Source organism: Acomys russatus, chromosome 22 (genome assembly GCF_903995435.1).
Source record: "Acomys russatus chromosome 22, mAcoRus1.1, whole genome shotgun sequence".
Taxonomy (NCBI): Eukaryota; Metazoa; Chordata; class Mammalia; order Rodentia; family Muridae; genus Acomys; species Acomys russatus.
Genome location: NC_067158.1, coordinates 6,786,888 through 6,806,928, shown reverse-complemented (window position 1 = coordinate 6,806,928; position 20,041 = coordinate 6,786,888). Strand labels below are relative to the sequence as shown.

The window sequence follows — 20,041 nt, the reverse complement described above, 5'->3', positions numbered from 1 at the left end:
AAGCCAAACCGGAAAACAAAAGAAAATGTCCAACAAAAAAAGAACTTGTTAGAACTTCATAATCTCATAATGTGATTTAGTCACATTTATTTATCTAATTATTTGGCATGTGGACATGTGCAGAGGTTGGAAGAAAAGGTGCAGGAGCCAATTCTTTCCTTCTACCTTGTGGGTCCTAGAGATAAAACTCAGGTGGTCAGGCTTGGTGGCAAGCACCCTTAACTGCTGTGTCACGTCACAAGCCCCTAACTGTGATTTAAAGGTGACTTTTAAAATCTTTAAACCCGGGCCTGGAGAGATGGCTCAGTGGTTAAGAACATTTGTTGCTCTTGCAAAGGACTACAGTTCAGTTGGCAGGACTCAGGCCAGGTGGCTCACCATTGCTGGGAACTCTAACTCCAAGGGTTCTGATACCCACTTCTGGCCCCCCAGGGGCACCCTGACATTGGTGGCAAACACACATTTTAAAAAAAAAAATGTCTTTTAACAAGAATCTTGCACTGGGCATGGTGGTGCATACCTATAATCCCAGCATTTGGGAGGCAAAGGCAGGCGGATTGCTCTGAGTTTGAGGCCAGCCTGGTCTACAAAGTGAATCTAGGACAGCCAAGGCTACACAGAGAAACTCTGTCTCGAAACAAACAAACAAACAAACAAACAAACAAGAATCTTGCCTCAGCCTCCCAAATGGTGGGACTATAGGCCTAAGTCACCACAGCAGGGTGTAATTTTTTCTTAAATAATCTATGGCATTTTACTCATAAGTGTAAAACTGGAAAGGCTGACAAGAAGACAAACATTTAACCAACATTTGTAAAAAGAGATTGTAAGACGTCATTATCAAACTCCAATACAGGAGCAAGAAGTCCAAAGAAATTGAGCCTAGTGGCTCACTTACCAACTGCAGGGTCCAGTTTTTCAGTGACAAGAACTACAAGGCAGAGGGACAGTAGGTTAGCAGCCCTCCGTGGCAGCTCCTTATTTTCACATGGCTACAAGTATGGTTCATTCTCAGGTTTAAATAATTTAAAACTTGGGCTAAAAAAATAGTATGTTAGTCTAATGATATGTCAGTTTTAAAACCTCTTGCCCAGAATGGCTGGCAACAAGAAAACAAATGACAACACCAGTGAGAATGCAGGAAAAGCAGCCCTTCCTCACTGCTAGCAGGAACTTTTTTGTAGGTTTCACAACAAACTGAAACTTGAGCTGCCATATGACCCAGCAACAACACTCTTGTGTACATTCCCAACCAACTCCAACTCAACATATGACAGAGATATTCACATACTCATGTTAATTGTTGTACTGTTCACAAAAGCCAGGAAATAGACCCAGAGTAAATAAAATATAGTATATATACACAGTGAATTTTATGTTGCTATAAGAAAAATGAAAAAAAAATGACATCTGCAGGAAAATGCATGCAACCTGGAAATCACTGTATTAAGTAAAATAAATCAAAATTAGAAAGACAAATATTGTGTTTTATTGTATATGTAGAACCTAGGTTTCACCTTATATACAGGTATAAATGTATATAAACGTAGGCATTTATATGAGTGTTTGCAGGTCACAGAGCTGGACATGGCACCATGGATGAGAATGTGTTTTCTGGGGAGACACCTGCTTGTCCTGCACCTCTCATTGGGACCTGGATTCGGTGTTTTGCATTAGTATATGAAATGGAGGACATGCCTTTCTCCTTTTTCTTCCCTGTCTCTCCTGTCTGTCTCTCACTCCTCTTTAATCACTGCTCTGTCTTCTCTTTGCTCTCAGGGTCTTCTCTCTGCCTCTCCTCTCTCAGCTATCTGCCCTCTCTTCTGTGTCTCTCCTCTCTCTGTCATCTCTTCTGTCTTTCTCTCCTGCCTGGTTGAGGGTGGAGAATGTGCTTCCTATGAAATATCCTTGGGCTGGAGAGATGGCTCAGAGGTTAAGGGCACTGGCTGCTCTTCCAGAGGTCCTGAGTTCAATTCCCAGCAACCACAGGGTGGCTCACAGCCATCTGTAATGTGATCTGATGCCCTCTTCAGGCCTGCAGGGTGTATGTGCAGGCAGAGCACTGTGTACATAACAGTAAATAAATAAATCTTTAAAAAAAGAAAGAAAGAAAAGAAAGATTCTGCCTTTTCCTCTAACTGGGACCTGGTTTCTGTGCTCTTACATTAGTGTATGAACGGTGGACTGTATCTCTCACTTTTGTCCTCTTGTCTACAGTTCTCCGTTCCATCTCGTCACTGCCCCTCCCCTTCAACTGTCTGTCCTCTCTTTTCTTCTTGCCTTCCGCGCTCTCAGAGTCTCCTGTCTCTCTCTCTGCTGTGGTCCCCTCTCTATCTCCTCTGTTGCCCTTCTCTCTCTGCTTCCCTTTTCCTCTTCTGTTCTTTCTCTACCCTCTCACACCTCTCTCCTAACACTCCTTCCTGCTCTCCCTGTCTTTCTCACACTCCCCCATCTCCCCTCACGCTCTTTCCTCATGGTCTCTCTCCACTCCTCATTCATCTTTAGCTCATGTCTCTCTTTCCTCCTGCTCTGGGGCCACTGAGAATGCACCTGACCTGAGAACAATACTATTTCCTGCTCCTCTCCTGGGCTCTGCGCAGTTGTGCACAAAATGGAGGATGCTTCTCTCCTCCCAGATCTCCCCCCTTAGTGTCTCTCTCTCTCTCTCTCTCTCTCTCCTGTCCTTCTTTTCCTTCTCTCCTCTGTCTCACTCTTTGCCTATTCTTTTTCTTCCTTCTTTTTCTTTCTATATCTTTCTCTTATTCTCCTTCTGCCCTGAGGGCAGTGCTGCCTTTCAACTTGCATTACCGGGAGCTGCCTGTGTGCTTACAGTAGTGCACAAATGGCCCGTGCGCCGTCTCCCTGCTGCTCTCTCCTATCTGTACCTCCCCTCTCCGCTCACTGTCTCTCTCCTCAGTCTCTCTCCCCTTTCTGTATTATTTCACCTCTGTACCCCTCTCTCTCCTTCTGCCTGGCTGAGAATGCATCTTCTGAGAGATACCCTGCTCTTACACTAGGGTATAAAACAGTGGATGTGCTTTGTTCTCTCTCCTACCTCTCCCCCTTTCATCTCTGTCCCTCCTCCACTCCAACTGTCTCTCCTCTCCTCACTTCCTCTCCTGGCTTTTCAGTCTCTTCCCTTTATTCTCTCTCGTACCTCTCCCTCTACTGTCTGTCTCTTCTCTAAACTTATTTTGTAACATGGTTTTATTTATTGTAAATTAAGGAACCATTTAATTACATAGTGTATATGTAATTTCTGAGTAACTATTCATCATCTAGTTTTTATATAGCTGTCTGGATTTTTTTCCACTTTCTCAAGTAAATTCTACCTCAACTATCAAAAACAGCATGTTAACAGAATCCCTGGGCCTTTGTAACAAAAACCAACTGAATCAAAAGGAATCAAAGCCATTCTGGTCACTTTTCAAATGTTTCAATTTTGAAGTTTTTGAAAAATGAAACACATTCCTCAACAAAATAGCCATACCAAAATATTATAAAATAAGAAGGAACAAAACATGCACTTACATTTTCTTCATTTTCAATTCATTATTTATCCATAATAGAAAACCTAAACATAAGATTTTTTCTAAAATTTTATCAGTTATCAATTCTTTGAAATCAAATAATATATTACTTATCACTGTTTAAAGTTTTATTCACTCAGCATATGATCATATTATGATTGGATAATCCATTCATTTCAATTTAAGTATACTAGGTTCCTGTCAAAGACAACTATCATCAACAGTTTTATACATACATTCAACAGAAAAGTTACTCACAGCATTGAGCTCCCCAATTTTGGGGCCCCATGGTGCATTTGGGTCCAGGAAAACATCACATTCCAGGCCTTTTTCATCATTGGAGCCAACCCCAGGATCACTTAAATGAGAAAGACATTTTTACAGAGAAACATTCAAATTCTTAACAATTTACAGGAGGGACTGGAGAGGGGGCTTAACACTTGCTACTATTGTGGAGAAACCTGGTTTGGTTTACAGCACCCACACTGTGCCTCACAACCACCTGTCACTCCAGCTCAGGGGAATGTGACACCCTTGCTGGCTTCCCTAGGCACCTCATGGTGTTCATATATATATATATATATATATATGTGTGTGTGTGTGTGTGTGTGTGTGTGTGTGTGTGCGCGCGCGCGCGCGCGCACGCGCACAAACTACCTTGTTACTGCCAATGTGTCTTATAGCTTAAGAAATACAGGTCCTTGCAAGTGGTCACAGTCTTGATCCTTACCACCACAAAAACAGAATTTTCATTCTTGGCTAAAAGGATGGCACTTAAATATTTACTCCTTTTTTGTGGTGGTGGGGGGAGACAGGATCTCTCTGTGTAGCCCTGGCTATCCTGGAACTCACTCTGTACACCAGGCTGGCCTCAAACTCAGAGATCATTTGGCTCTGCCTACCAAGTACTGGGATTCAATGCACACACCACTATGCCTGGCGACAGTTACACTTTTAACGTTTAGTAATTACTTACTCTGGCAGATCATCCTACAAGAAGCACACTGCTACACTAGAAAATCCTATCTTCCAGGTGGTAGGGGTAACAAAGAGTGCTGTGTTGTCTTCTCTCTAAAAAGCCTCTTTTAGAGTCCTCTAGCCCAACTGACAGCCTGCCGCAGTTACAAAACAGCAGAACAAATGGCAAAAACGACTGAATTTAAGAGTTCAAAGCGAGCCGGGCGTGGTGGTGCATGCCTTTAATCCCAGCACTCGGGAGGCAGAGGCAGGCGGGTCACTGTGAGTTCGAGGCCAGCCTGGTCTACAAAGTGAGTCTAGGACAGCCAAGGCTACACAGAGAAACCCTGTCTCAAAAAAACCAAAAAAAAAAAAAAAAAAAAAAAAAAAAAAAAGAGTTCAAAGCTACAGAAGGACAATTTTGACTGCCAACATCTTCACCAATTGTGCCAATCTGTATGTAAGAAAGCCTTAGCACTGGGGTAGCTCAGCGGTGGAAGGCTTGTTCAGCATGCTTGGGGCTCAGGGTTAGTGCCCAGGATGATGGGGTGAGACCAGGCTGGGGGTGGGCTAAGAAATGTGGGGGAAAGAACTCAAAAATTCCAAAAATCAGGTTTAGGAACTCAACATTTTTAGTTACCAAATTCTTTTTGTTAGCCTTTCCTCCCCTTGGACTTCGTGTGTTTTTCTGTTTTATTTGTCAACTCTGTTCTTGGTATAAAGCATCTTAATTTCAGTGAAGCTTTCTTTCCCTCCCTCACCCCAGTGCTGGCTACTTTTTATGTCAATTTGAGACCAGCTAAGAGGAGGAAACCTCCACTGAGAAAATGCCTCCATAAGATCATGCGGCAGCCAATGTAGGGCATGTTCTCAGTTAGTGATTGATGGGGAGTGATCCCTGGGCTGGTGGTCCCTAGGTCTATAAAAGCAGGCTGAGCAAACCATAAGAACAAGCCAACAAGCAGCACCCCTCCATGGCCTCTGCATCAGCTCCTGCCTCCAGGTTCCTGTCCTGGCTTCCTTTTAGCCTGGACTACACCATGGAAGTGTAAGCTAAATAAACCCTTTCCTCCCCAACTTGCTTTTGGTCATGGTGTTTCATCGAAGCAAAAGAAACTAATGTCAGGATCAAACCACGTCCTTGTATAGGATAAAGAGCTGTTGTAGCACCAAACTGTATCCGCAGCCCTTCAGTTAGCACTCTGAAATCATACCCATCTGAGAGCTGACAATACTGACATGTAAAACACTTGGGGACAGTAGATTATGACATGGAAACCACTGAATAAAGCTGAAAAAATAGTGTTCTTTTTCCTCACCTAACTGCATCTTTAAAAAAAGGTACAACAATGACATCTTTGTGCTTGTGCAGATCCTCCAGTATTCTAGTAGTTGGACAAGAAAGCAAATCATCATTTTCTCCTTGATCATGAAGAATAACCATGTGGTCCCTCACTTTACAGCCCTGTCAGACACAAGAGACACTGTTAGAGGCAGGTTCACTATAAAAACGATCTTTTAAGAGATGTAGTGGTCAGCCATAAATGGGACACCTACAGTAATATGCCACATATACACCACCGGAGCTCAGGGAACATTATAGAAAAGGAGGGGGAAAATCTAAGACAGGGAGAAGTGCTGTGAGACGCTGTCTTCTGGGCATGGCATGAATCCTGCACTCCAGAACTCACAGCCCATGGGGTTACCTGTGTGTGGTGGTTGAATAAGAAAGGCTTCCATTGGCTCATAGATTTGAATGCTTAGTCATCAGGGAATGGCACTACTTGGGAAGGATTAGGAGGCGTGGTCTTGCTGAAGTGGGTGTGGCCTTGTTTGAGGAAGCGTGTCTGGGCGTGGACTTTGAGGTTTCAAATGCCCAAGCCAGGCCCAGTGCCCCTCTCTTCCTGCTGTCTCAGGATGCAGAGGTAGAGCTCTCAGTTGCTTCTCTAACACCATGTTCGCCCGTGTGCTGCCACACCTGCCGTGATAACAACGGACCGAACCCCTGGAACTGTAGGCCAGTCCAATCAGACGCTTTCCTTTATAAGCGTCACCTCGGTCATGGTGTCTCTTCACAGCAACACAATAATGACTAAGATGCCAGTGTAAGAGCAAGGCAACCTAAGTTGTGGCACAGACAGGGCAGATGACCTCAGGCTCCATCCCTTACTGAAGGGAGTTGGTCATTACTAGAGGAGGGGGCATCACTCATCCTGCACAACGTGGCCACTGGCAGGATCCCACGTTCCACTGGAGACACCCATGCATGCACATACATGTAGCACTAACTGAACTTAGAGATTTATCAGAAAGAGAAAGAATAAAAAGTAGGAACTTAGGAGGGAGATCTGAAGGTTGATATGGTCATATTTTTATACCTATATTAAAATCTCAAGAATAAAGGAAAAATATTTTAAGTCAAGTCATCATATTTTACACTTTTTCCCTTAAGAAAAAAAATGCAGAAAAGGAATCAAAACATAAATGTGCATCTGGACAAACAGCTGAGATGATCACCACTAACATTAAGAAACAATTCTGGAGGCTGGTGGTTAAGGCAGGCGCTGCTCTTGCAGAGGACAGAGCTCAGCTCTCAGCACCCACATCAGGCAGCGCACAACAGCTCTGGCTTCTGTGGTACCTGCACTCACAGGTACATACCCAGACTCAGGCACAGGCATACAATTAAAAAGAAAATACATCTTTCTTTCTCTCTCCCTCTCTTAAAAAACAAACAAACAACAATAACAACAACACCACCACTGGGGTGGAGACTGCTCAGGCCACTGCCTGATGGCCTGACTTTGATCCCTGGGAACCCATGCTGGAAGGAGAGAATCCACTCCTGTAAGAGTTGTTGTCTGATCTCCACACATATGTGTCCTCCCAAATGTAATAATCATTAAAAAAGGAACAGAACACTTCAGTAGCTCTTCCTGCTCCCATTCCATCTTATGTAACTATCTCCTTTCTCTCAAAGATAACCCTCTGTCCTGTATTCCAAGTCTGACAGCCTCTTCTGTCCTTTGTCCTTTTGCCTCTTGTAGGTATATGCATAGACCCCAGAGTTTAGTTTGTCTTGTTTTCTTTAACTTTGTTTTTATAACTAAACCATGCTACTACATGTAACTGTAATATTTGCTTTAATGTATAGCATTCTACTGTCTCTCTCTGTCTCTGTCTGTCTGTCTGTCTGTCTCTCTCTCTCTCTGAGACAGGGTCTCTCTATACAGACCTGGCTGTTCTGGAACTCACTATGTAGACTAGGCTGGCCTATCAAGCTGAGACACCTGCCTGTTTCTGCCTCCAGAGTTCTGGGACTAAAAGTGTGACCAAAGCCAGGGAGGCAGAGGCAGAGGCAGAGGCAGGCTGACTGCTGTGAGTTTGAGGCCAGCCTGGTCTACAGAGTGAGTCCAGGGCAGCCAAGGCTACACGGTTACAGAGATCATGGAAGTAGGGAGCATGCTGGAGCTGGCTCAGGACTATGTTGCCTTTAGCTTCTCTTTGTCACACGCTAAGTTTAATGAGGAGACTCACTGGTCAGGGTGCAGAGAACATGTGACTGTTGTGTGATTGCCCTTAGCTAGAAGATCCATACTGTCAGAACAAGATCCAAGAATGGAATCACGAGAGGGGAATTCTGAGTACTTATGAGAAACCCCAAGAAAGCAAGATGAAAGTCCTGTGACCTCAGTCTCTTCAAAAACATGGACTTGTTCTTGGAGTGTCCTCCAGATGTAGCAGACAGCAGTGAGTTTTCTTCCGATCACTCATCACAGCTGGCTGTTGTTATTTGTTTATATGTCTCTATATTTTTGCCATGTGCAGCTTGTCCTTGTGATTATGTACATCTTAACTCATGAGAACTTACTCAGATAACGTTTCTTGACTCTCCAGCATAAATTGTCTGATGCTTTGAAAAAACATTGCCTACTGTATGGAGCCTTAGTTTTAGGCTCCACTCTCCAAGGTCCAACCACCGCAAGAATGGTAAACATATACTGTCTTCTAACAGGCAGGGAACATCAAAGAGGAAAGAGGAAGAGTGTAAGAGCTGGGTGACACCGAGGGAGGACTGGGAAATCCTGCTGTGTGGTATAACATGGCCGTGGTACTCCTGAGCTCACAGCAGCTGTGGCGGTCTGACAGGCCTGGTAGTAAACATTCTATCGTGGATAGGGAGGGGCTAAGGGGCCTGACCCTACCCAGTGGAGCTAATGGCAGCTGAGGGCTGCTGGAGGAAAGGAAGCCATTGTCCTCAGTGATGCAGTCACTTGTGAGTGATCCATGCTTCAGTAGATAGTTTCAAAGTAAAGCCTATGTGAGTGAGCCTGGCTATGCCCAGTGTGTCACAAACAGAAACAGCACAAAAAGACAGGAAAGTGTGATGGGGACTTCCTGGCAGGAAGGGTGGGGAGACAGGAGAGACAGGAGAAGGTAAAAGAGTAGGGGGATGGGTGTGTCCAGATGTAGTATACACATGTGAAACTGTCCACGTAATCAGATGAAAAGTGACCTGAAAGCCAAGAGCTAACTGTTGTTACTTCTAAGAGACTGGGAAGTGGTGGGAAGAGAGATTTCAGAGAGACCGCAGCCTTTCTCTATTTCTGTATGCATTCTCTGAAGGGTTTTTGTTTTTTGAGACAGGGTTTCTCTGTGTAGCCCCGGCTGTCCTGGACTCACTTTGTAGACCAGGCTGGCCTTCAACTCAGAGATCTGCCTGCCTCTGCCTCCCAGAGTGCTGGGGTTACAGACGTGTGCCATCAAACCTAGCTTGTGAAGGTCTTTTTTTTTTTTTTTTTTTTTTTTGATATAGTTACACTTAAAAGGAAAAAAGATTTTACATAAAAATGTTAGGGGCTGCTGACCTATAAAAAAATATTCAGAACTTACCTTTAGTTCCTCTGGAAGAAATAAGTGGGCTCAGAGGGTTGTTATTAACAACAAAACCACAAAGGTGGGAGGGAGATGGGGTGGGGTCATGAGGGAGAGCTGGAGGGGATGGTGGCGGATGGGAATGACCAATACACAATGTATAGATACAGGAAACTTTCGAAGAATCAGAGATTAAAACAAAGCAACCTTACCCTTATGAGCTGAGTGGGATCAAAGCGAAGAACCTTCTGGTTACAGCAGGGATAAATTCCAGTGCCCACAGTGCTCAGTGAATTTCCTGTGGTAGAATAAACCACCACTTCTGAGTGATACTGACAATGTGAGAATTCAATACAGAGGAAAGCCTGCAAAAAAAAAAAAAAAAAAAAAAAAAAAAAAAAGAGGATTTCCCCACAATGAAATATGTCTCAAAAAAACTTTTCTGAAGACCGTGTATTGCATGTCTCAATTATATGCCCTGTAGAGAAAAAGCCCATCTATAGAGGCTCAAAGTAGGTGAGCACTTGTGGGACTTGAGGCAACTGCACTGAGTGAAAGCAGATGAGCATGAGGCTCTTTCTGACTGATGGGACAGTACCAACTATGGGGTTCACTGAAAATTGATGAATTTTATAGTATGCGCTTACACCCCAAAGAAGTTTATACAGAGCAAACCCAAAGCTGTTTTACTATAAATCCAGATGAGTAAAACTGATCTTGGTATATACACTTAATTTTAAAGCTGACCAAAAATTTTTAAGAATTCTGGTGAAATAGAAAATAATTTTGCCTCACTTGGTTATTCCTTGACTTGACGGTAACTACTTAGGATCAATATTAATGAAAACCGTGGCCTAGCTTCCTGTCACTAAAGAAAATAATCTGCCACGGAATGATTATGAAATAGGTTTCAAACAGACACGTAAGTTCAGAAAAAACTTAAAGGTTAAAAACAAAATTAACAATTAGCTTAACAACAGACAAATAACAAGGCATGTTAACAAGACATGGACTGACTGTGTGCGCATAAGGATTCAGGGAATTCAGCCGGGCGTGGTGGCGCACGCCTTTAATCCCAGCACTCGGGAGGCAGAGGCAGGCGAATCGCTGTGAGTTCGAGGCCAGCCTGGTCTACAAAGTGAGTCCAGGATGGCCAAGGCTACACAGAGAGACCCTGTCTCGAAAAACCAAAAAAAAAAAAAAAAAAAAAAAAGGATTCAGGGAATTTGGGAAAAGGCAGCTTACGTTATTCCACTGCAGTTCTAGGTAATCACTTAAGAGATCTAAAAGCCCATGTCTATATGAAAACCTGCATGGAGGTATTTACAGAGACTGTCTTCACAACGGCTCCAGACTAAAATCACTATCCTATGTAATTCATATGACAAAGGGCTACTTAAGCAATAAAAGAAAACAAATAGATAGCTACATGCAACAACATGGTTAAATGTCAAATTCATTCTGTTGAATGAAAGAATCTCCACTCAAGTAGTTATATGACATTCTGGAAAAGGAGAAACTACAGACAGACAGGTTTCACAGTGACTGCCACCCATAAGGAGGAGGACAGGGGATAACCGTGCACATGTTCTGTGCCCCGATGGCAGCCACATCACCGTATGGACCAACCTCACAAAACGATGACCAGCACTCTACCAGACATACGTCATCAAAGCCTGGCTTACAGAACTTTGGAACGCAGGGAGCCCTTTGAGTAGGCCTTATACACAGTCTGGCATTCTAAACTCTGATAGTTTTGATAAACTGCTCTTCCTTCCTTCTCCTGAAAACCAAGTGAGGGAAAAACCTAAAGGAAGGGCATGCATTACGAAATTTTATGTAGGAAAGTTTACATTTGCATAAGAGTGATTAGGAATGAGTGTGACTGCAAAAGTTGTTTTTTTCCTTTTTCCTTCATTATTTAAATAATTTATTCAGATTACATCTCAACTGTTATCCCCTCACTTGTAGCTTCCCCATCTCTCTCCCTCTTTCACCATATTCCCCTCCCCTAGACCTCTGACAAAAGGGGACCTCCTCCCCCACCATGTGATCACAGCCTATCAGGGCTCATCTGGGTAGCCTGTTTACCCTTCCTCTGAGTGCCACCAGGCCTCCCTCCCCTTTAAGAGGAGGTGGTCAAATATGGGGCACAGAGTTCATGTCAGAGTCAGTCCCCGCTCTCTACACAACTGTGGAGAATGAGCTGTCCACTGGCTCATTTTAGGGAGTGCAAGAACTGTTTTAAGTATCTTCAGGAACTGCTTGTGGTTTTTCTATAAATTTAAATTATTAAAACCATAAACAAAGGTTGGGAATACAGCTCAATGTTAGGCTTGAGGTCCAACTTTGGAGCCCTAGTAGGGGGTCAGGGAGAGGAGAAAATATTTTGGAAAATGCACTCATCACTAAGAAGCAGCAACACTAGGAAGGCTGACACAGGACCACAAGCTCAAGGCCAGCCACAGCAACACTAGGGGGGCTGACACAGGACCACAAGCTCAAGGCCAGCCACAGCAACACTAGGGGGGCTGACACAGGACCACAAGCTCAAGGCCAGCACAGGCTACTCACAAATCACAACAGTACAAGGTCAGAAGGTGACTCAGAACTTCTAAGGAACTTTATGGCCCAATGAAGAAATAGTTTGGATGAAAATAAGAGCAATAAAGAGTTTATGTTTTTGTAACTGGAGAAGATGGCTCTGCGGTTGAGAGCACTGACTGCTCTTCAAGAGGACTGGAGTTCAGTTCCCAGCACCCACATGGCAGCTCACAACTGTCTGTAACTCCAAGATCTGACACCCTCACCACACATACATGCAGGTAAAACACCAAAGCACATAAAATAGAAATAAAGAAACTGTTTTTAAAAATATTCTTTTTTTTTTTTTTTACATTGAAAAACTGGATGAGATCACAAAGAACCTGTTGCTTTTCTGAAAGTCTGACAAGAATTGTTTCAGCAGGAAAAATAAGGAGTAAGAAGGAAGGGCAAAATGTCAGAAGACATAAAGGCAGATGCAGACATTCAGAGCACACCACCATTTGCACCACTGCTTTCTTTAAAGTCTCACCTGGTAACATCTTGAACAAGTCAGCCAGTTGACCGTTCCCCACAAGCGCCAATATACGTCTCTCCAAGACTTCAACTCTTCAAAAAGACTATTCAAATACTCATGTACATCCCAGGTTCTATCTCTGCAGAGAAAGCCTCAGTTACTCTAGGTGAGAAATATGATTTGCTTTAACCAAATGTTTGGCATTTGTGCCTGGATTCCACGAATCCTCTTCACATGATCGGTGTGGAACGGATTACACTGAAAAGTGGCACACTTTCATTTGGACATGTATTCTGTGGACAACAGAAGACAGGATGAAGATGCTGAATACAAACTTATTTTGTTGAGCTAAAATATTATTAATTAAACAGTTTGAAGAGGTCAGTAGTTATGAATCATTCAATGATTGTTAAAGAGGATTTTTATTTTTTACTTAAAAAAAATTCATTTATTGGGTATGTGAGTTGGCATGCACGCATGTACCACACTGTGTGTGTAGGTCACAGGACAATCTTTGGGAGTCAGTTTGCTCTTTCACTACGGGGGTTTCATGTCACTAGGCTTGGTGACAGGCACCTTTGCCTACCAAGCCATCTTATGAGTCTGCCCGTGTTGTCAGGTGTGCTGTTATTAGTTATTAGTGCTTCTAAGTGCTCCGGTAATGTGATGGCTCATTATATTATTTTTAAACAGCATTTTTAGTACTTGAGCAATATAGTATTATAATCCAAGTCTTCATTATATATGTTTTAGCATCCAGCAAAGGCATAAACCATATTTACTATGGACATATGTAACTGTGGTGTTTGCTTATTTATTTATTTGAGTCAGGTTCTTGCTAGGCAGGCCAGGCTGGCCTGGAACTTGTTACATAGCTCAGTGGGCCCTCAAAACTTGAGAGCTCACTGCCTGCGCCTCTGGAATGCTGGGGCCACAGGGGTAGGTTACTATATCAGCTTCTTTCTAAGGCTCCATTTAAAACTTTTTAAACTTTATTTTTGCGCTTAGTTGAGCAAATAACCTGAAAAACTATGTTATTACAAATCATACAGGCACAGCTTTCTTAAAAATTATTTAAGGACAATTTTTAAAAGTTAAGATAGGCTGGGTATGGTGGCACATGCCTTTTATCTCAGCACTAGGGAGGCAGAGGCAGGTGGATCTTTTGAGGCCAGCCTGGTCTACAAAGTGAGTCTAGGACAGCCAAAGCTACCACAGAGAAACCCTGTCTCGAAAAACTAAAAATAAATAAATAAATAAATATAAAAAATAAAAGTTAAGACAGGATTGCACTCTGTAGCCCAGTTTAGTCTTGAACCTGCAGTGACTCTCCTATCGCACCCTTCCTAAGGCTGTGATTATAGGCATTGAGAAACCCAGATCTGGCTTTAAAGACAATTTGTTGCCAGGCGCGGTGGCACATACCTTTAATCCCAGCACTCGGGATCGCAGAAGCAGGCGATCGCTGTGAGTTTGAGGCCAGCCTGGTCTACAAAGCGAGTCCAGGACAGTCAGGGCTACACAGAGAAACCCTGTCTCAGGGGGAAAAAATGTATATATCAACTGTTGCTTTGCAGAAGATTAAGTAAAGTACCAAAAATGGATGTTGAAGTTAATACCAATTACCTTTTCCACGTACTACTAATAATAGCTATTGCTGTCAGAACTGAAATAATTTTCAAAAAGCAAATAAAGTCTCAGGTCAAAAATATACTTAAGATTCCATGTGCCTGTAAGTAGTGAAAATTCCCCAATTATTTATTGAGAGAAAAAGGAAACATTTTAAAGTTGACTGTGTTACTAATACTAATGTCAAATTAAGGATTGCTTGTATTTCTGGTTTTTTAAAATTACATCTTCTTATTTATTATTTTTAATGACTTACTTTAATTTTTATACGCACTGGGGTTTTGCCTGCACGTATGTCTGTGTAAGGGTATCAGATTCCCTAGACCTGGGGAGTACAGACAGTTGTGAGAGGCCATGTGGGTACTGGGAATTGAACTCCAGTTCTCTGGATAAGCAGCCAATGCTCTTAAGCACTGATCCATCTCTCCAGTGCCAGCCAAGAGTTCACTGACACTCAACATGTAGCTCAAGCTGGCCTCAAATGTGTCACATAGTACAGGCTAACCCCCAACTCTCTATCTCCTGAGATGGGATTACAGAGATACAGCGTCACACCCAGCCTGAAACACTGCTGGGAGTGCACTAAGGAGAATACACTGAAAACTAAGAAGTGACTTGACGGGCTGGGCTTACAGCTCAGGGGTTAAGAGTGTGTGCTGTTCTTGGAGAGGACTCAAGTTTGGTCCCCAGTACTCACATCAGACAGCTGTCAACCAGTGTAGTGCCAGCTCCAGGGCACCCACACTCAATCTGTACACATGACCTCCCATTCAGATAATTAAAAGTGTATTTTTAAAAAATTGATTTGTAGGCTGAGTGTGGTAGCACATGCCTTTAATCCCAGTACTCGGGAGGCAGAGGCAGGTGAATCACTATGAGTTCAAGGCCAGCCTGGTCTACAAAGTGAGTCCAAGACAGCCAAGGCAAGACAGAGAGAAACCCTGTCTCGAAAAGCCAAAAATTAAATTAAAAAAAATATATATTTGCTGTGTCTTATACAGCGATACTACTGTATTTTAGTCATCTGGGTTTCTTGGAAGGAGGGAAGTTAATTAATATACTTACTACAGCAATGAGGAACCTTGTTAATGCTGTCATAGACTCAGCGATACCCCTTTGTAAAAACTCCCAGCAGCAAGATGTTGTCAGAGAACATGTGTGTCGTGAAAGTCTCTGTCCTCCTGAGACATTTCACCAACTCAGAATGAAATTTGTGTTAAATATAGCATGGCATGTATTATATGCTAGTAAAGTATGACAAATATATGAGAGATTCTAGAAACTCCAACCTTATAACTGCAGTTTCTCAGTCATCAAGAAAGAACTGAAAGTAAATTTAGTTCTTTTGTAAAATTCAATATAATATTTACACAGAAAACAAAAAATATTTTAGCAATAAATCACTTTAATGGCACAGACCAGAGTCTTTCAAGACTAATATATAATAATCTATAACATTTTTAAGTTTTGGGACACTATGGAACTCACTTAGAATACAATGCAACTTTTACAGTAACTTTGATTTGAAAGCAGCATTTTTCTTAGTCAAGTTAGAAATGTGCTCAGGTGCTGTCCTAGTGTTACAGAGGTAGCTGCACAGGATGGCCCGGTGGTGCCTGCATGTAATTCTGGCCCTTGGGAGCTGAGGTGGGAGGAGGACATTAACTTCAAAGTTAGCTTAGACCAACTTTGTTAGTTTTACAAACAAGACTTTGTCTTAATAAGCCAGAAAATTAAGTTCTGTTTCCCTGAGCACTCTTGCACTTCACACACAGAACGGTATTTTATCTTCACTGCACCTTATGTGGATGTAGATAATATTTCCATGTCGGTCCACATTGATTTTCCCAGGGATGCAAGGAATTCTTCTTTCCGTTTCTCTGGTTAAAAGTTTCTTACACAAACAGCATCTACAGCAAAAAGGAAATGCCAAAAACATTCAAGAAAAGAATCTAATGTAATAATATTATGGCTATGTTATACAGCATTCTGAGAAAAACAAGTTACCTATATAATGTTGCTGCATTGTTTCGAGAATCTGGGTTGAAGTATTCAGGATCAAACAGTCTTTCAATCTTCTTACAAAACAGTTTACTATTAAAACAAATGACCAATAAATTAAATGTCTGTATTTAGTATCTTAAAGTTAGTAGTCTGTCTTCCTCCCTCCCCCCTCCTTCTTTTCAAGTTTTGTGTGTGTGTGTGTGTGTGTGTGTGTGTGTGTGTGTGTGTGTGTGTGTGTGTATGGGGATATGTGTGGGCCAGTGCTGGTGCCCACAGAGGCCTTCAGACCCCCTGGAGCTGGAGTTCTGGGCAGTTGGAGCTTCTGGACACTGGTGCAGGACTAAAATCTTGAGAATTTAACAACCTAACTGGGCATATATGATTGTTAGCAACCTGCTTTTTTTCTTTTTTAACTTTGCTCATCTATAACATCTGGCTAATGGGGCCAGCAGGTGGCTAAAAGCAAAAGAAGAAAAAAAAAAAAAAAAAAAATATATATATATATATATATATATATAAAAAGAAGAAAATAAGTGACTCCCAAAGGTTATGCTCTGACTTTCATTTGCACACAGTGCCAGATGCCCATAGCCACTCTAATGGTAAATCAAACAAAAATATAATAATTACAAGCTAATAAGGTTTATGAGGATTAAATTGTATGTTTTAAAATAATGCCAGGTACAGTGTTAAGAAAAAATGGTAAGTGCTTATTAAGTACAATATAACAGAACTTGAAGTCTCCCACACCATCTTCCTTAATATAATACTTGCTGGAGTTTGGGTTTCATTCGCATTCTCAGAGGTGCTCTGAGGTAATCTGACTACATATTACCCCGAGGGCTGAGCTCTTGGGCAACCCTCTCCATTATCAATTTCTCTTTGTTTTAATGGATCATCTGGGTTAGCACATTTAAAAACTCACCTTAAACAATCTTCTCTTGAGCCCACTTACCCTAACACTCTGCTGCTCTTTTATTTTTCTAAGCAATCACTGAGAACAAACACCTGGAAGACTTCCTCGGTCCAGGGCCCCACTCTGCCTCCCTGTGTACGTGAATAGTGGTCATTTGCTGCCCCTTTGATTTTACCTTCTTTTCTACTTCACCGGCCTTTTAAAGTGTTCCTGTCTGCTCTGTCTCTGTCAAACCTTTAGGTAGTGGGTAGGCTTTGTTAATATTAATACTCTCTTGCTAAGAGAAAATAAATTAGAATGTTATTTATAACAACAATGAGAAATTAAATAAGTATGTAGAAAGTTATATTGTGTTTGTTAACAATGAGATTGGTATTATTAAGATTCTAAAATTGGGGCTGGAGAGATGGCTCAGCGGTTAAGAGCACTGTCTGCTCTTCCAGAGGTCCTGAGTTCAATTCCCAGCAACCACATGGTGGCTCACAGCCATCTACACCCTCTAATCCCCTCTTCTGGCATGCAGGTATACATGTAGATAGAACACTCATAGACATAAAATAAATTTTTAAAAAAGATTCTAAAATTGATGGGCACCACCGCGCCTTGCTAGGTATAATTTTGCTCTGAGCTCAATGGCCCTTGGAAGGTATGGGCACTGCTGGTCTCATATCATACCACTTTGTTGCCTTAAAATGAAGCCCTAATCTTATCACCATATATTCATTATACAAAAGAGATAGCAAGATGGTTCAGCCTATAAAGGTATCTGCCATCAACCCTGATTACCTAAATATAATCCCCAGAATCCATATTGTAGAAGGAAAAAACTTCTTCTGGTAAGTGGTCCCCTGAGCACATGTGCTCTGGTGTACTGTGCGTGTGCACATGCGCGCACACACACCCCCTACAGACATACTAAAACCAAATGTAATAAAAACATTTAAATCATTAAGATTTACCATAAGCTACTGGCTTTTTAGTTAAAAATAAAATAGGAGTATATTTTATATAGATTTTAAAATAGAAATTTCACTAAAATTAAATAGAAATATATTTAACAAAGTATATTAGGTTTAAAATCAAAGTTTAAAGATTACCTCCTGAACTTATCTTTTTTGTCCTTTAAGTCGTCGATTTCATTGTGTGTGAACAGATCAGCTATGCGGGTGAGAAGGTTTGCGTTGATACAGTTCATGTTGCATGGAGCAGCTACTATGGCATTCATATTTTTGTGGCAATACTGAATACATTGTTCAACCTGAAAAACACAGAATAGAAAATTAATGTTAAAAATAGTAATACAAATGATATTGTCAGAGTAATACCTTTCAAACATAAAAGTGACAAAAAGTCTAACCCACATACGCATAGCCAGTAACTGGGTTTTGCCAACTGTGTTGATCTACACTGTTAATAGGTAAAAATTATAAACACACATAGCTAAATTATTTCCAATTCCCTTTATCTCAAGCAATAGCATATTTTAAATGGCTGTAGCAGGTACAACTCTTACTCTGCATGCTACAGTGCATATTCAAATGACTTCTTATAGTTAAACTTAGTTAGTAAGTCTCATTCTTGTAGGTAAGAGAAACCAAATTTCAGCCATTTAAGGATTTTCTCAGTCCCATTTAATTTGCTCTCTCACATCCCTCTGATTCTAACCTGAGGTGGATTTATTTAGTGTCACAGTAAAGAGAGGGTCATCTCATATTTTTTTCCAAATACTGTACTGATGGCACAAAATTAATCTTTTCAGGGCTTAGGTTTCCAACCTCCGGCTTTTTTTTTTTTTTTTTTTTTCCTTTTCTATAGCCTTTGCTTGAAACCAATAAAAGCAGCTGGCTGGGGAATACAGTACCTATTAAACTCCAAACAAACCAATGAGCGCACGACAGCACAGCCAAGCAGTGTTCTACTCTCTATACTGCTATGGAGTTTTATCAGGAGCAAACCCCAAATATTTATTTAAACAATAACTACAAAATGTCAACCATGAAGGCATAAGAAACCATTTGAATTATAGATTTTTTTTGTTTTTGTTTTTGTGAGATCAAGTCTATGTATCCTAGGCTGGCCCAGGTATTTATTTATTAAATAAATAAGAAAATAAACATATTATTTAATATTATAGCTTGGAGCAGATATGTATAAATTATAGCTTTATATTTGATCAGCCATTCTTAAGCAACAGATGTGCACTATGATGTAAACACAAAACCACACTGTTTAGTAGCTGGATATTTAGATTTTGCTCATTGAACTATAAATGAGAGACACAGAGTAAAACACACTTAAAATGATTTAAATAGTAAAACAAAATGTATTCCAATTAATTTTCCTTTTGTTAGTTATACGACAAAAATCTTTTGGAATAAAATTTATTCTGCTTAGTCTCAAATTATACAGTGGTTGTTCCAATTACAGAAATAACATACAAATGATACCCAGTAGTTTTAACTCCTTCTCAAGAGAACAGATTATTGTTAAAAATGATACTATTTTTGCTTTCTATACATTCAAAGAGGGAAAAGCATTAGGTCAATAAAGGGGCTTAGATATTTTTATTTATTTATTTTTGGTTCTTCGAGACAGGGTTTCTCTGTGTAGCCTTGGCTGTCCTGGACTCACTTTGTAGACCAGGCTGGCCACAAACTCACAGCAATCCACCTGTCTCTGCTTCCCAAGTGCTGGGATTAAAGGCATGTGCCACCATGCCCAGCAGGGCTTAGATTTTTAAAATGAATACTTACTAATGAATCCATCTTCAAGAACTCTGAAGAAATAAGGATTGAAATGACATTTCCTGGTTCTAATAAAAAGAAAAACACATGAAATTTTCTTTTCATTTTTAACTCAAACTTCCCTTTTCATATTAAAAGAGTATGTTACTTTAATTAAAAAACAAAACAAAAAACCCTAATTGTTGTGGGTTTTGTAAACCCGAAGATGGTGAGCTGAAAACCCTGTTTCTTGTTTGCCATGGTTTGGCCTTAGCATACACCTTTAGTCAAAGAGCTTCTGCACACAGGATCTAATAAAGTCAACCCTAGGTCAGTAGTCGGAGCA

At 41.2% G+C, this 20,041-nt stretch overlaps 1 protein-coding gene across 5 annotated transcripts in view; it reads right to left on the bottom strand.

The window, feature by feature from the left end:
• Positions 1–20,041, bottom strand: part of Sanbr (SANT and BTB domain regulator of CSR) — a 51,920-nt gene that overhangs the window by 13,659 nt on the left and 18,220 nt on the right. For all 5 annotated transcript variants that reach the window (XM_051164953.1, XM_051164951.1, XM_051164954.1 and 2 more), the window contains 9 exons: positions 19,726–19,784; positions 18,070–18,230; positions 16,060–16,146; positions 15,852–15,962; positions 12,439–12,562; positions 9,575–9,727; positions 5,807–5,952; positions 3,789–3,888; positions 899–931 (listed from right to left, as the gene is read on the bottom strand). In XM_051164953.1, coding sequence (XP_051020910.1) covers positions 899–931; positions 3,789–3,888; positions 5,807–5,952; positions 9,575–9,727; positions 12,439–12,562; positions 15,852–15,962; positions 16,060–16,146; positions 18,070–18,230; positions 19,726–19,784 — 974 coding nt within the window. The remainder of the gene's footprint in view (positions 1–898; positions 932–3,788; positions 3,889–5,806; positions 5,953–9,574; positions 9,728–12,438; positions 12,563–15,851; positions 15,963–16,059; positions 16,147–18,069; positions 18,231–19,725; positions 19,785–20,041) is intronic.